The 14,325-nt window shown below is 46.6% G+C and overlaps 1 protein-coding gene across 1 annotated transcript in view; it reads right to left on the reverse strand.

Annotated features, from left to right (window-relative positions):
- The window catches only part of RAVER1 (ribonucleoprotein, PTB binding 1), a 63,193-nt gene that overhangs the window by 30,275 nt on the left and 18,593 nt on the right, over positions 1–14,325 (reverse strand). Inside the window, exon 5 of the mRNA XM_082254140.1 lies at positions 5,926–6,055. Within this exon, the coding sequence (XP_082110266.1) occupies positions 5,926–6,055 (130 nt within the window). The remainder of the gene's footprint in view (positions 1–5,925; positions 6,056–14,325) is intronic.

Raw genomic sequence — 14,325 nt, forward strand, 5'->3', positions numbered from 1 at the left:
AAGGAAAGCGATTCCAGGAGTCGCCAGGCATCCCACCACAAATGCTTAAGGATCCCTAGACCTGAAAAAACCCGTTCAGCTTGTTAAATCTGCAAACCAGAGAAATCGACATCCAGGATCCCCCAGCGCAGGTAGGCCAAAAAAGAAAAAAAAAAAAAAAAGTTAGCCATTGACGGCTGAAAGTCCACCTATCACTTTCATACAGGAATGTGCACGTGTAGAGACCTGGAACAGTTCTCAGGACATGATCTTAAGCAGGAAACTTAGCAGTGGCGACCGGTGTGTTGGGGGCGCCGGACGCATGGAGTTCAATAGGGTTTTTTTTCCCCTGAAGCACGTGATTAGAGCCAGAGGCTCTAATAGGCTTCAGAAAAGGGTGGACCCGGGGCGCAGAGCAGTGCACCCCGAGCCCACCCATTGTGCGACAATAGCGAATGAAAATTCGCTATCGTCACACGGATCCTCCTCCTGGCCAATCAGGAAGCGGGTCCGAGACACGTTTCCTGATTGGCCGAAAGGCAAACGTTTGCCATTGGCCGAGAAGGACTCGGGAGACGTGCAGGACTGAGAAGCCGCCGCTGGATCAGGCAAGTGCTGGTCTCTCGGCACGCTACGGCACTCATTTTTCTGTTTGCGCCCCCCCCCCCCCCCCAAAAAAAAATTTTGAGCACCAGCCGCCACTGAAACTTCATGTTCCTCATGGTACGATTAACTTAGATTAACACCCTGGTATTGTCCTGATTGCACACTGCTGAAAAAACCCTGAAGACAGGCAGAACAATGTGAGAGCCATGTGAATCACCAGTTACAGGTTTTACTGCCAAACGCTGTTTCTCTGACGACCATATTCCCTGAACTCATTCGGTTCTTCAGAACATCTTCACAGCCCAGTAAGCAGACATGCTTCGTCAAAACCTCTGAAGTCCAGAAAAATAAAAATCCAGCACCTGTGAAATATATCCTTCTAGAGCCAACCTGGCCTTGGCGTCAGGTGCATGGGCAAATCCAAGGACTGTTAAGGTTTATCCCACACCAACAGGATAGGTTATAATTCAAGGAGTGACACTGGGCCTGTGGAGTTACATTGCACACAGCCACCACCTTCCCCAGTACCTTCAGACACAAATTGAGAATCGGCAGCAACCTCAAATGCCACCTAAAAAGTATGGTGATAGGCACTCCAATGGGAGCGGTACCTTTGCCATGTCTAGGATAAGCCCAAATACTCCAGCATCAAAACCAAGGCTGACTTCGGAAAGTATATTATTCAACATACTTAACCACATCCTGCACCATCTAAAAAACATTTGATGCAAAGATCTGATCATGTTGTCCAGGTACCCCACTGGGCATACCCTGGTCCTCAACAAATCCAGAACCAACCACAGTATAGAAGGGGGGAGAAATGCACCACACTAAAAATAATAGTCAGCAAATCTCCAGCTTGTAACCTCTGGACAGCATGCTGCAAAGCCATTCATCAATAGTCCTGTAACCCCAATATCAGAGAAACCACCCAGCTGAGAGAAGTATATTCCAGCCAAGACAGTTTGTGGAAAGTGACCTCCACCAAAAAGTCCATGAACACTTGCAGAGGGGAGCATTGGTGGATGGAGCTGACCTCTATGTTGGAGCAACAGCCAGGCGGAGGTTACAGCTGTGGTGTATGGTCAGCAGGATCTCCTGCCCATTTGCAATCCGACAATCTGGGAAAATTGAAAATGGCACGAGTGGCGACATCACAGCCCGACTCCCCTCCTTTAAAGGACCACTTTAGAGGTATATTGCTCCATGGGGGCAGTACAGCTCATCACACTCCACCAAGAAACTGCTGCCACACTTTATAGCATGCCACTGAAGCACTCAAAGTTCAGGTCACAGAGGCAGTAGGCTCATCTGCACCTCACAGTAGGCCCACTCAGAAGGCCTTCAGGGACTCAACTACGCCTTCAGGCAGGGCCATCTTTATTAATTGGACCCCGAGCAAACATTTTCTTGGCCAGTGTACGCCGTGGTGGCATGGGTGGGCGTGGTTAGAAGAGTAGTGCGATACAGAGGGAGCTGCCAGTGTAGACTGTTATGGCACGGATGGGCATGGTAAGAAGGGCAGTGGGAGCAATATAGTGTGCTGTGGTGCCCGCCCTCTCCTCCACACTATTCAGAATTGTGCTGCACGCGGCTTGGCACCCTTGATGGGAAGGGGGAGGGGGTGTTACCCTCTAAATGTCATGATTGAGCACGTGCCATAGGGGCAACTAAGGGCAGCTGCTTTGGGTCCCACAACAATGACTGGGCCCTGGGTAAATGCCCCTTTTGCCCTGCCTTAAAGACAGCCCTGCCCTCAGGGGGGATCACTGTCCTGGATCTGTGAAGCACTGTCAGCTAAGTCACCAAATACTGCTGCCCACATGGTCCAAGGAAAGTTACAGATATGAAGGCATCCCCGCACCCCATGATGAGCGAATACACACACACACACACACACACACACACACACACACACACACTTCAGTGCCTCTGTTGGAACTTTTGAAGACATATCTCCACAATGTCAATGGCTACAGATAAATGAGGGCTCCTTTTGTTTTTTGTTTTTTTTTAAAGTGCATGGTTTGGGCACGAGGCTGAAAAAGCCATGCGGAGTGAAGTGAATCAGAAAAAAAAAAAAAAAATTAGGGGCAGCCCCTCTTTATGCCATAACACACTGTATAAGTTAGTGTAAAACTATGCCGTTAATTACTCCCCTGGCCGCTCTCTTCCTCTGATCTTAGGGCTTATTAGCCCCTCCCGCTGCAGCCCTTAGATGGGGAGGAGAGTGGCCAGAGGTCACATGACCGGCCTGAAGAGATCCGAGATAAGGTGATTATAGGCATCGTTTTACACCAACATGTACACAGTGTTTTAGCATGATAAAAAAGGGTCTGACAGGGATCTTCATTTAACTTTTCTGCGAGCTACTAAAAGCAGCAAGAAGGGGACTCCCAAAAGCACCCAGAGAGCAGTGGGATGACAGGCACGTAAATGGACCATGGTGTTTTTGGGGGGGGGATCAGTAGCCATGATTACCATGGTCAGCACGGGGGGGCTGAACAACACAGAACAGGTGGGATCAGCTAGGTTTTTTACAGCTTAAATAAAAAAGGGGCAGATTAGACCGCACAAGCACTTTTAGGGTTATAACTAGTGATCGACCGATATCGGTTTTTGTTGCCGATATTTTGGCGATCGCATATCGGTATCGGCCTATATTTTTATACATTTAAAAATTTTGCAAAATAAAAAACACAAATCTGTTACTGAACATGTTTATCTTTTTTTATTAAAATTTTTTAACATCAAGGGCTCATTCTTCACACCTTAACTGCATGAAAACTGATAGTAAAACTTCACTGGCAGGGACATCAGTTTCACATCTGAATGTGCATTAATGCATAATAAACTGCTGCAGTAGTGCACTCACTGCAATAATTTTAAATCACTACTGCAGTGCAGTCAGTGCAATACTGCTAGACAAAAGCTAGACAGTGGATTGGAGTGGACACTACTACTACTACTACACTTTAATACTCCCAGTTAAGTAGATTATACTGCAGAAAGCAGAACATTTCAGCATGTCCATGGTCACCTGTTAAACTGCTTCTTGTTCATACAATGCTGCCACTTCATGAGGGGATGACAGGAGCAGAGAGGTATCTTCCAGCATGGGAAGCAAGTCTTTTGTATCGTGTCAATTACTGGTTCCTTCAAATAGAGATTATCATCCAGGCTCATTGCAGATTCAGAAGAAATTGAATCCTCCGCATGAGGCCCCAAGAAAAAAAACACTGAAAATGTCCTGATCAATTCGACCACGATGAAGACGATCTTTGGACATTTTTCGGTTTTGCAGCATGCAGCCCTTTCAGATTATAAAAAGGGTGTTCTGGACATGTCTTTTCTGCAGGAACCTCCTGTTAAATCTTCTGTCAGCCATTGTTTTGCCTTAGCCAATACATCAGAAGAGAAAGCATGGATCTTGTATCGAGGATTCAAAAGAATCGCAAGCACAACATTTTTAATCTCGTCATGCTTCTCAAAACATATCAAAGCTCTTTGGCTTAACAGACCATCATTTGAAAGTTGGAGGGCGTTGTGTGCCATGACACTGAAGTCCGACATATCAGCAAGCCTCATTTCTTTCCACGCGTTTGCTCCACTGTCTTGAAGTAGCACAACCATCACTCGGTCTGTTGATTCCCCAGCATGCCTAGAAACATTTCTCTGTTCTCAGTGTGGGATCCTTGCATCACTTTTGTATTCAACACCAATTGCCTTTTTGTCCATCCGCTGTCAATGAAGTGCCATGTAAGAATCATAAGTGACTGTTTGTCCTGACCAGCAGTCAGTAGTGAATGACAGTGAATTGCCAGCATTCTCTGGTTGCAGCATAGTCTTTACTTTGTTAACGACCTTTTGGTGAATCTTTCCAAGCATTTTGGTTTAATAATACTTCTCACTCTTCAGTGTGTAGCTTGGCTCAAGTATGGACATCAACCGCTTAAAACCTGAGTCAGACATTATTGTAAATGGCTGGTTATCAGCGACAATCAGCTCTGATTACTCTGTCCAGCAGTTGGGATCTCCCATCCTATTCTAGACAGTGACACCTGTTTTTTTTTCCAGAAACATCTGTTGTTGCCCGGGATAGTGGAGGAGTTAATTTCAAAATCACATTGATCTTCATTTTGTTTTTTCTGTGCTGCATGATACAATTGATGATGAACTCTTGAATGGGCCCAAAGATTTGACGTATTTTTGTTTTTGCAGTTACTGATCCCATGCTTATATTGTTTGTACATGTGTTGCACACTGCTGCTTTTCCTGGAGAAGGTTGAGACGAGAAATAGTCCCAGACCACACATTTACTTTTTCTCTCCTGCTGGCCTTACACCCCGTTGTGGGCGGATGGCTGGCGGCCAGCACCCTGTGGTGGGTGGGTAGCTGGCTGCACATGAGGCTGTCTGAGGGGTGGGAGGCGGTCTTAGAAGGCAGACGTGTTCAGCGCACTGTGAAATTACGCCACGTATGAGCCTCGCAGGTGTGGGAGGCGGTCTTAGAAGGCAGAACGTGTGCAGTGCAACATATGCAATGAAGTCACTAAAATATCGGCAATATCGGTAACTTCAGAGGCCGATTCCGACATATTGGGGAAAGTGCATATCGTGGTCGATCCCTAGTAACCACTTTAAGTCAGTGCTGGGAGCAGATCATGTGATCCCGACAGCCACTTGAAATCTAGACATCTTTCCTTTACAGAGCAGTTTGAATAGGTTTAGGTGGAGGGTGGGGGGGGGGAAGCAGGTTTAAGTTTAGATAGGACAGAAATGCTACTTTACTACAAAAAAAAAAAATAAATAAATAAAAAAAATAAAAAAAAAAGTGGCATATCAAAACAACCATACTTCCCTATGTGGATGCTGCATCGGACCAATGCTGTAACTGCTCTCCATCACGAAGACTGCAAACCGTGATCAAATACCATTGATCACTCAGTTCTCTCAGTCTTCCCTGAGAACAGAGAAGTGGCTGTCAGTCACTGGCTTTCGGTTCTGCCTCACTGAACCAGCCTCTCACTGAAGTGCTGAGCTACGGAGGGGGGCAGGAGAGGCTGGTTCAGGCTCAGCAGCGCACTACTGCTCAGACATCTGGCTGGACTACAACATTAAAGTCGGGACCCCAGCAGAACCTGGACCCGCTGAGTGACATCAGCTGACTTTAGCCCACTGTCGGCTAAATCAAAGTCAAGAGTGCAGAACTAAGTGCATTCTTGAGATCCCCAGGAGAAATTAATATCCTATACATACAACACCAATTCTCTATAAAAAAAGGTCACAAGTTATAAATGCCACTCTTTTTAGAGCGAGAATATATATGTAGAGAACTGACCTTGCTTGTTCCCAGCTGCCCCATGCAGTAGGGGGTTGAGCAGTAGTTGCAGTGTGGCTGCAGAACCCAGGCTGTTGAGGATCTGCAGGATGTTCGGTTCTGGGAGAAGACCATTGCCTCGATTTACCGCCTTAAAAAAAAAAAAAAAAAAAAAAAAATGAAAATGCAAACTACAGAATGGCATCATATCAACATTACCGTTAGGAAAAAAAAAATAACCCACAAAAGGGTCATTTTATTTGATCAACATATCCGCATCAGTTTCAATGGTAATTCTGCAGCATTAAGCCAGTGTTTTACTGCTATCGATTACAGAGTTCTCCCTTGATTTGTAGCCAGAAAGTGAAGCAAATCCTCTGATATGGAGACAATAAAACCCCTGACAGAGGTTCTGACAAATTCCTACATGCAACAGTATAAAGTTATACCACCTACTGGTTACACTATTGTCTGACAGCCAACACCCATAAATAGCTTAGATCCCCAAAATCCAAATGAACTGTCACAGTTATGGACAACCATGTTTGGCAGATTACTAGCAAGTGATCTATAAACAGATCTAATCCCCGTTTTTTGTGCTCTTCCAAAAACCTGGATTTTGGTCTTACCGTAAAAACCTTCTCTGATGTTAACTGACACAGCCCCATATCTTCGTTGGCCCGTGGGTTATGCTGCTCTTCCTAGGAGTAGGACACTAGGTCGAAAAAGGGGTTAACAAAAGTTGTTTAACTACGCCTATGGGGCAGTCCCAGGTGGTTACTTCCACTTCCTGCTCCAAGATCTCAGTTTTGTAACAAGCAGTGTCAAAAGAATACATAACCCAACTCCACAGAGGACTGGGTGCTGTGTGTCAATGATCAGAGAAAAGGATTTTACGGTAAGAAAATTCCAGTTTTCCCTTTCGCTCATTGTCAGCTCAATATCTTTGACCCATGGGACATCCCAAAGCAGTGTCATGAGGGGTGGGAAGAACACAGAAATATATACTTCCAAAGGCTAAACTTGGCCAACCAGGAGCTCACCTGACCAAAACAAAAAAAAAGTACACCCTCAAAAGGAGGATTATTCCTCCCAACAGCGGCTTGCAAACCTTTGAATTTTGAATGTGTTGGCATCTGCGGATGCCTCCTTTTGGCTGCAAATTCAAAAAATTGTGAAAATGTGGCCGCCTTTCAAACCTGCACCACTGACGCCTGATGACGAAAGTCCCAAGAGGCACTAAGCAGCAATGTAAAATGAACCATATAACAGGGAAGGAGGATCCTGACCCTTAATGGAATAGGCCTACACCACCATCTGCCTATCCATCTAGAAATGGTCACAGCAGACGCAGCCAGCCCCTAACAGTCCATCTGTAAGGAGAAATAAGGAATCTGATTTTGCAAACGACTTAGTCGCCAGGTAAGTCGTTTGGAAAATCGACTTACCTGGCCCAAGCCACATTCAAGGAATGTAAGGCAAGCTCTTTAGGGTGCTTAGGCAAGGACACAAGGAAGCTAACAATGCCTTATTTAAAGTGAAAACCAGAGACGACCTTAGGAAGGAACAACTGGAATGACTGGCAGGGCCAATGCACCACATCTCCGTGAACCACCAAGTAAGGTGAACGACAAGACAAGCTGCCAGCTCAGACACCCTATGTGCAGAAGAAAAAGCCACCAAAAAGTCTACCTTCTGGGACATATAAGCAGAGAAATCTATTTTCCAACAGAGGTTACCGAAGAACCGACAGCACCAAGTTGAGATCCCGAAACAGCAATGGAGACCTACTGGTGGGGAGAAGAGAAGTGGTGAACCCCACCCAACAAAAAGGTGCGAACCACAGGGGGGGTGGGGGAAAAAAAAAAAAAAAAAGTAGCCAAAAGGACAATGAAAGAAAACCACCAAGGCCAAACCTTGCCCTCGGTGGTACCCGAGGCCAGGGCCAGACGCTGCTCTACACCTCATGGGGGGGGGGGGGGGGGGGGGTAAGGTCAAACTCAGTCACTGAAAAAGGAGCAGAGGTGAACCCCAAGAGATTCAAATCCGCAAAGTACGCTCTTCAAAACGCAAAAGTAAAAGTACCTAGAAGTAGATTTACTAGCTTACAGCAGCATGGGAACCACTGATTCAGACCACCTGCTAGCCTTCAGCACCTGGCTTCCAACAGCCAAGCTGTTAAAGTCAGCGACCGTAAGGCAAGATGGAAGATTGGTCCTTGAGCCAACAGATCCTTCTAAAAAAGGAAGTCTCCAAGGAACATTGGCAACCAACAGTACCAGATCTGCATACCAAGACCAGCGAGGCCAGTCAGGAGCCACCAGGGTGGTCGTAATCCCTTCTGCCGCGAGTCTACAAAGGAGTCTTGGCAGAAGTTCTAGAAGAGGAAAGACTTATATCAGGCTATACTGGTCCCAAAAAGAGCCACCAGTGTGCCTCTCTGGCATTAGCCAGGGGATCCCAAGACCATGCCACAAACCCAAGACCATGCCACAAACCCAAGCACCTTCCTGCTGAAACGAGAGGCCAACAGGACCACATCAGGAGTTCACCAGCGGAGACAACTGATGAAACCCCTCCGGAAGAAATATCCAGTATAGCGAAATCGGTTGTCTGGAAAATCAGGGACACCATGCTCTAGTGAACACCAGCCAAAGAACCAAAGCAGCCACAGAAAAAAACAAAAAAAAAAACAAAAAAAAAAAAAAAAAAAAAAAAAGCCTGGAGACCTGAGAGTCCACCACAGGTGGGACTGCCCATGTACTCAGACTCTTCAAGGGATACAGTCTATCCAACGCTTCGGCACCGCCATATCGCGTTTAGAACTCCAGACTTGCGACAATTTTGACCCACTAGGGATACTTCCTGCTTGATTCTGATTGGGTGTATTGGGTGTATTGGAATGGACCGGTTTAACATACTTTTCAGTGTGGCTAATTAAATATGTCTCGTTTCCAATATTACTGTATAGGATAATATTTACATCCTATACAGTAATATTGAAAAACGAGACAGTCACACTGAAAAGTATGTCAGATCAAGCAGGAAGTATAAAAAACAACAACCTGATGCCCAGAGATTAACTACCTGAAGACGCTCCAACAGCGAAATGCATTGCGGTTAATCACGAGCGGCATCTCTTCCGGTTACATCACTACCGGTTCAGGTGGAACACACGCTACGAGCGGAGTTTCCTGACCATTCTAAAAGAATACCAATCATAGTTAGTGCTACTGGAAGCACTACTAAACGCGAGTTCCAGATTTTTTTTGATTGTATTATGCACTTTACCTATTAAAACATATCTGCACTATGATACATCCATGTGTTTAATTCCCTGAGCATTGCATCCTAACGGGGTGAATCTTATATGATGGGGCTCATTTAACCCAGCGGATCCACACTTCATACCTGGAAGCCCTGGAGGCATTAATTCCGCTATACAAGTCCTGTTGGCCTGAATAATTCTAATAAGTGGTCAATACTTACCAAGGTGGAGGAGGAGCACCATTAGCCCACAGATCAGCACTTTTTTGGAAGCACGGATCACTTTATGGGGGAATAAGGAGACCACCACCCAGTTTTGGTGGAGAAAAATTAACTTTGCACTTTTATTTATCCAATAAGTTTACATATTTACCTCAGGCACTTTGGAATGTATTGCACTAATATTGCAGTGTTTTATAACTTAACGGAATAACATGCTAATTTTGATAGCTGGATAGCATAATTTGCGCGTATATGCACTTGATTTATTGTAATTTGCACGCTGAAGACAGTTTATTTGAAATTTTTAGCACTCAACACCATATCATTGCATTTACTATCATTTTATAATAATTTTCAATATTTAGTAATAGCGCCTCAACATATACCACAAACTTGCACCACTGACGCCTGATGACAGAAGGCCCAAAAGGCACCAAGCGCCTGAGTGGAGTGCGCCCTGACAGGGAAAGGGGAAACCTGACTCTTAATAAAATCGGCCTGAACCACAGTCTGTCTGATCCATCTAGAAATGGTCATAGCAGAAGCAGCCAGCCCCTTGCAAGGTCTATCCATGAGGACAAACAGCGAGTGACTTAAATGACTGCGTAGCCGCCAGGTACACCCCCAACTGGCAGAACCACATCCAGTTAATGCAAGGCAACTTCCTTAGGCTTAAGACACAAGGAGGGCAACACAAGGTCTTCATTCTGATGAAAATCTGAGATGACCTTTGGAACGAACGACAGACACGGTTGAAGAACCACCTTATCCCTGTAAACAACTGGAGAAGGTGGACAAGACCGCGCCGCCAGCTCAGACACACTGCGCACAGAATAGCCACTAAAAAGGCCACCTTCTGGGACAATGTAAGCAGGGGAATCTCCAGAATATTTTCAAAGGGATGTTTCTGAAGAACTGACACCAAATTGAGGTCACACGGCAGCAATGGTGACTGCACTGGTGAAGCCAAGTGTCTCACTCCCTGAGGAAAAGTTACGCACCGAGGAGTGTGTGGCCAACGGATGCTGAAAGAAAAATCACAAGGCCGAAACCTGGCCCTTGATGGTACTTCCAGGCCAAAATGCTGCTCGACCCCTCGCTGGAGGAAAGCAATTATCCGAGTCACCGCAAAAGAGCAAGGGTGAACTCCAAGAGACCACGCAATGCAAGTCTTCCCCCAAGTATGAAGGCAAATCTTCCTGGAAAAAGATTTTCTAGCTTTTAAAAGCGTAGGAAATCATTGAATCTGACAACCCTCTATCCTTCAGCACCTGGCTTTCAACAGTCAAGCCGTTAAAGCTAGCGACTAAAGTAAGATGGAAGATCAGTCCTTGACAAAAGATCTTTCCTGAGAGGAAGTCTTCAAGGAGCATCAGCGACTAGCTGTACCAGATCGGCGTACCAAGACCAACGAGGCCAAACCGGAGACACCAGGATTACCGGAATCCCTTCTGCCTCGATCCTGTGCAGGAGTCTCGGCAGAAGTTTGAGGAGGAAAGGCGTATATCAGACGATAATGACTCCAGGGAGCCACTAAAGGAGTCTGTGGCATTGGCTAGAGGATCCAGAGACTGTGCCACAAACCTCTACTTTCCTGTTGAGGCGAGAGGTCAACAGATCCACCTCCGGAGTCCCCCACCTGAGACAACGGATGGAACATCTCTGATGAAGTGACCATTCTCCTTAGTCTAACGCCTGTCGACTGAGCTAGTCCGCCTGCCAATTTTCCACTCCTAAAAATGAACACAGCAGAGATGGCTGGAATGAACCGTTCTGCCCACCTTAGAATGCCAGCTACTTCCGAGCTGCCAGGACACTTCTGCCCCCCTGGTGATTGACATAAGCCATGGCCGTAGCATTGTCTGACTAAATCTGTACCGTACACCCCTGGAGGGGATTTGTCCAAAGATCCAGATAGCCTGATTGCTTGGAGTTCGGAGCTCCAGTATATTGATTGGTAGCCTGGACTCTTCTTGAGTCCAGACCCCTTGGGTACACTTCATGCCGAAGAGCCTGAGAGCGAAGCCACTGAACCAGGGACCCCCTCGTGCTCTGGCTCAATTGAATCAGATTTTTCAGAGACTGAGGAGCCTTGTTCCATTGCACCGGAATCTTTTTTTGCAGAGATCCCATGTGGAACTGTGCAAACAGAACCACCTCAAAAAAAGGTAGACATCAGGCCCAGCACCCGCATGCATGTCCAAAGAGATGACCGTCTGCTGGACAGCAGAAGCCAAATAGCCTCGTGCAACTTCTGAAGTGGTCTCAGAATGAGAAACACTGGCCGAGGCAGAGTCCAGGTCAGTCCCAAATATTCCAGGGTCATGGGCGGAACCAGAGCAGACTTTTTAAGATGCAGAATCCAACCAAACTCCCTCAGCATTTGAAGAGTGATCTCAAAGTTGGCCAACAGAGCAATCGAAGACTATGCTACCAAAAGCAGATCGTCCAGGTACCCCAGTATCGCTATCCCCCCGCTGACGCAGCAATGCTAGCAGCATCGGGGCCAACAATTTGGTGAAGACTCGAGGAGCAGAGGAGAGACCAAAGGGTAACGCCACAAATTGAGAATGCTCCTCATCCACAGCAAAGCAGAGGAAGCGCTGATGGGCGACAGATGGGGATGTAAATGTGAGCATCCTGTCGATGTGAGAAAATTCCCCCCCGATTTAATGACGTCACCATTGTGCGAATGGATTCCATTTGAACTTCTGTACCTGCACAAAGCAGTTTAGTGTCTTGAGGTTCAGATATGGATGCACCTTGCCCTCTTTCCTGGGAACCATCAACCGGTTTGAATAGAAACCTTGAAAAAAAAACGTGCCAACGTTGGAACAATCCCTCCTTGAAGTAACAGGTCTTGCACTGCCTCCTTTAAGTGATCTGGGGATAAGTGCAGGTTTTAAGGGAAGAACCTTTTCGCCAGATATGATCTAAACTGGATCTTGTAGCTGGATTGAATGACTTTCTGGACCCTCATTGTCCTGAAGCAGGGAGGTCCACAGGTCAAGGAAACAGTGAAGATGCCCCCCACCCCTAATGTGGATGAGGGCACCCCTTCATGCAGGGGATTTTTGTCCCCAGTCCTAGCAGATCCAGCTCTAGGTTTGTCCAACCAAGACTTCTTGGTAACCCCATTGGAGGCCCTGAAGGCTTTAGATCCCTTGTCCCGAGAGATGAAAAGGTGGCTTGCATGCAGAAAAAAAGTCCCCGTCTGCGACAGGACTCCTTATCCTTGGAAGCCTGAGGAAGAAGAGTAGAGTACCCTTTGCCCCTATGAGGCCTTTCATGAGGTCATCCAAGGAAAGCTCCAAACAGGAGATCCCCCATGAATAAAAGATCAGACAAGGCCTTCTTAGATGCCTGGTCTGCAGACCAGCACTTCAGCCAGATAATGCACCGCAGAACCACTCCTGAAACAGACAGTCTAGAAAGCAGGGGAGTGGCATTCAAAGAGACCTCACAGACGAACTGTAGCCTTGGAACTAACTGATCCGCCATCTCCACAAAGGCAGGAGGAAGCCACTTCTCCACAAGGTCCCGGCAAAAAAAAAAAAAAAAAAAAAAAAAAACACATCTTTATCCCATTCAGTGACAGCTTGTGACACCAGGGTAATGGTAAACACTGGCCTAAGTGCCGACTCAGCCACAGTGAACATATGGCGGGTCAAGGCCTCTGACTGGCTATCGGCCGAATCAGAAAAGACTGGGGACTCTTCCACCAGTATGACAGTGGCTTTATTTAACCTGGGGAGTGTTGTGAGTGAGCAGATGGAGGACACAGGCTGCAATAGACCACTGAGCTGGGGGGGGGGGGGCCCTCAGGAGTCCAACCATCCCAGGGAAAGGCCCATGTCCACCCCAAAAGTCAGCCAGGGGTGGGGAACAGCTACTTACCACACCAGGAACAGGGTGGGCACCGCTCCTTAGTAATGTGGGTGCAATCGGCCAGGAGAAAACGCTGCGACTCAGACTGAAGCCAGTTTGTATGCGCCCTGGCGAGGCCAGCCCCTGTCCAGTGGGGCTAACCTTCCACGGAGCTGCAGTCTGCACACGCTTGCTGGCCTGACTAGGGGGACCCCAAGGATCTAGATTAGCCAGTTCGTCCCCCAGTCGAGAATAGAACACAGGAATAATAAGAAAATAAAAAAAAAAATTGCTAGGACTAGAGAACCCAGCAAGGAACTATGTCCTTACTCCTGACTAGGCAGGAAAAAAAAAAAAAAACCTGAATACCTATAGCAGGAAGTATACCCCCAGGGACTGCCCCATAGGCATGCTCAAGCTTTTCTCTGCCTAGTGTCCTACTCCTGTAGGGGGCAGTATAACCCCACAGTCATGAAGATGAAGAGCTGTGTCCCGTCAATGAACGAAAGAAAATGGATATGACCTTTCTACTCCATCCCCCTGAAAGACACCTGGAACAGTGCAAGGACTGTTTAACCCACACTGCCAGAATGTTTACCTGCAATGGTCTGGGGTGAAACTGGGCACAGGGCAGCACTGCAAAAAGGAAGATGCAACCATTAGACTCAAGACCCTAGTGCAGACACAACATGACTGCTTCCTCTGGGCCCAGCCATGACAGCAAAAAGGGACAGAAGTCCCAAGGAAGGAAGAGCCTGGAAAGGGGCAAGTCTACTGCCAGTACTAGGTACTCCATTCTGTGAGAAAGTCCAGCAAATAATTTAAATAGCTAAAAGGGAATAGTTAAACCGCAGTTTGTGAACTTTATTAGACACAACCAAGCAAGGTACAATTAAAATACACAATTATGCACAGAGAACACAAAGTAGCATTTTGCACCCTAAAGAATAAAGGGTGGTGGCCTAATTCTAATCAACCAACATATGCAGTTACAGATTGAAAAGCCAGATAGTATAAATGATATAGGGTTCCACCACGCCTTCACAAAGGCTCAACAGGTTTTGC

Source organism: Pelophylax lessonae (assembly GCF_965119305.1).
Source record: "Pelophylax lessonae genome assembly, chromosome: 4".
Classification (NCBI taxonomy): Eukaryota; Metazoa; Chordata; class Amphibia; order Anura; family Ranidae; genus Pelophylax; species Pelophylax lessonae.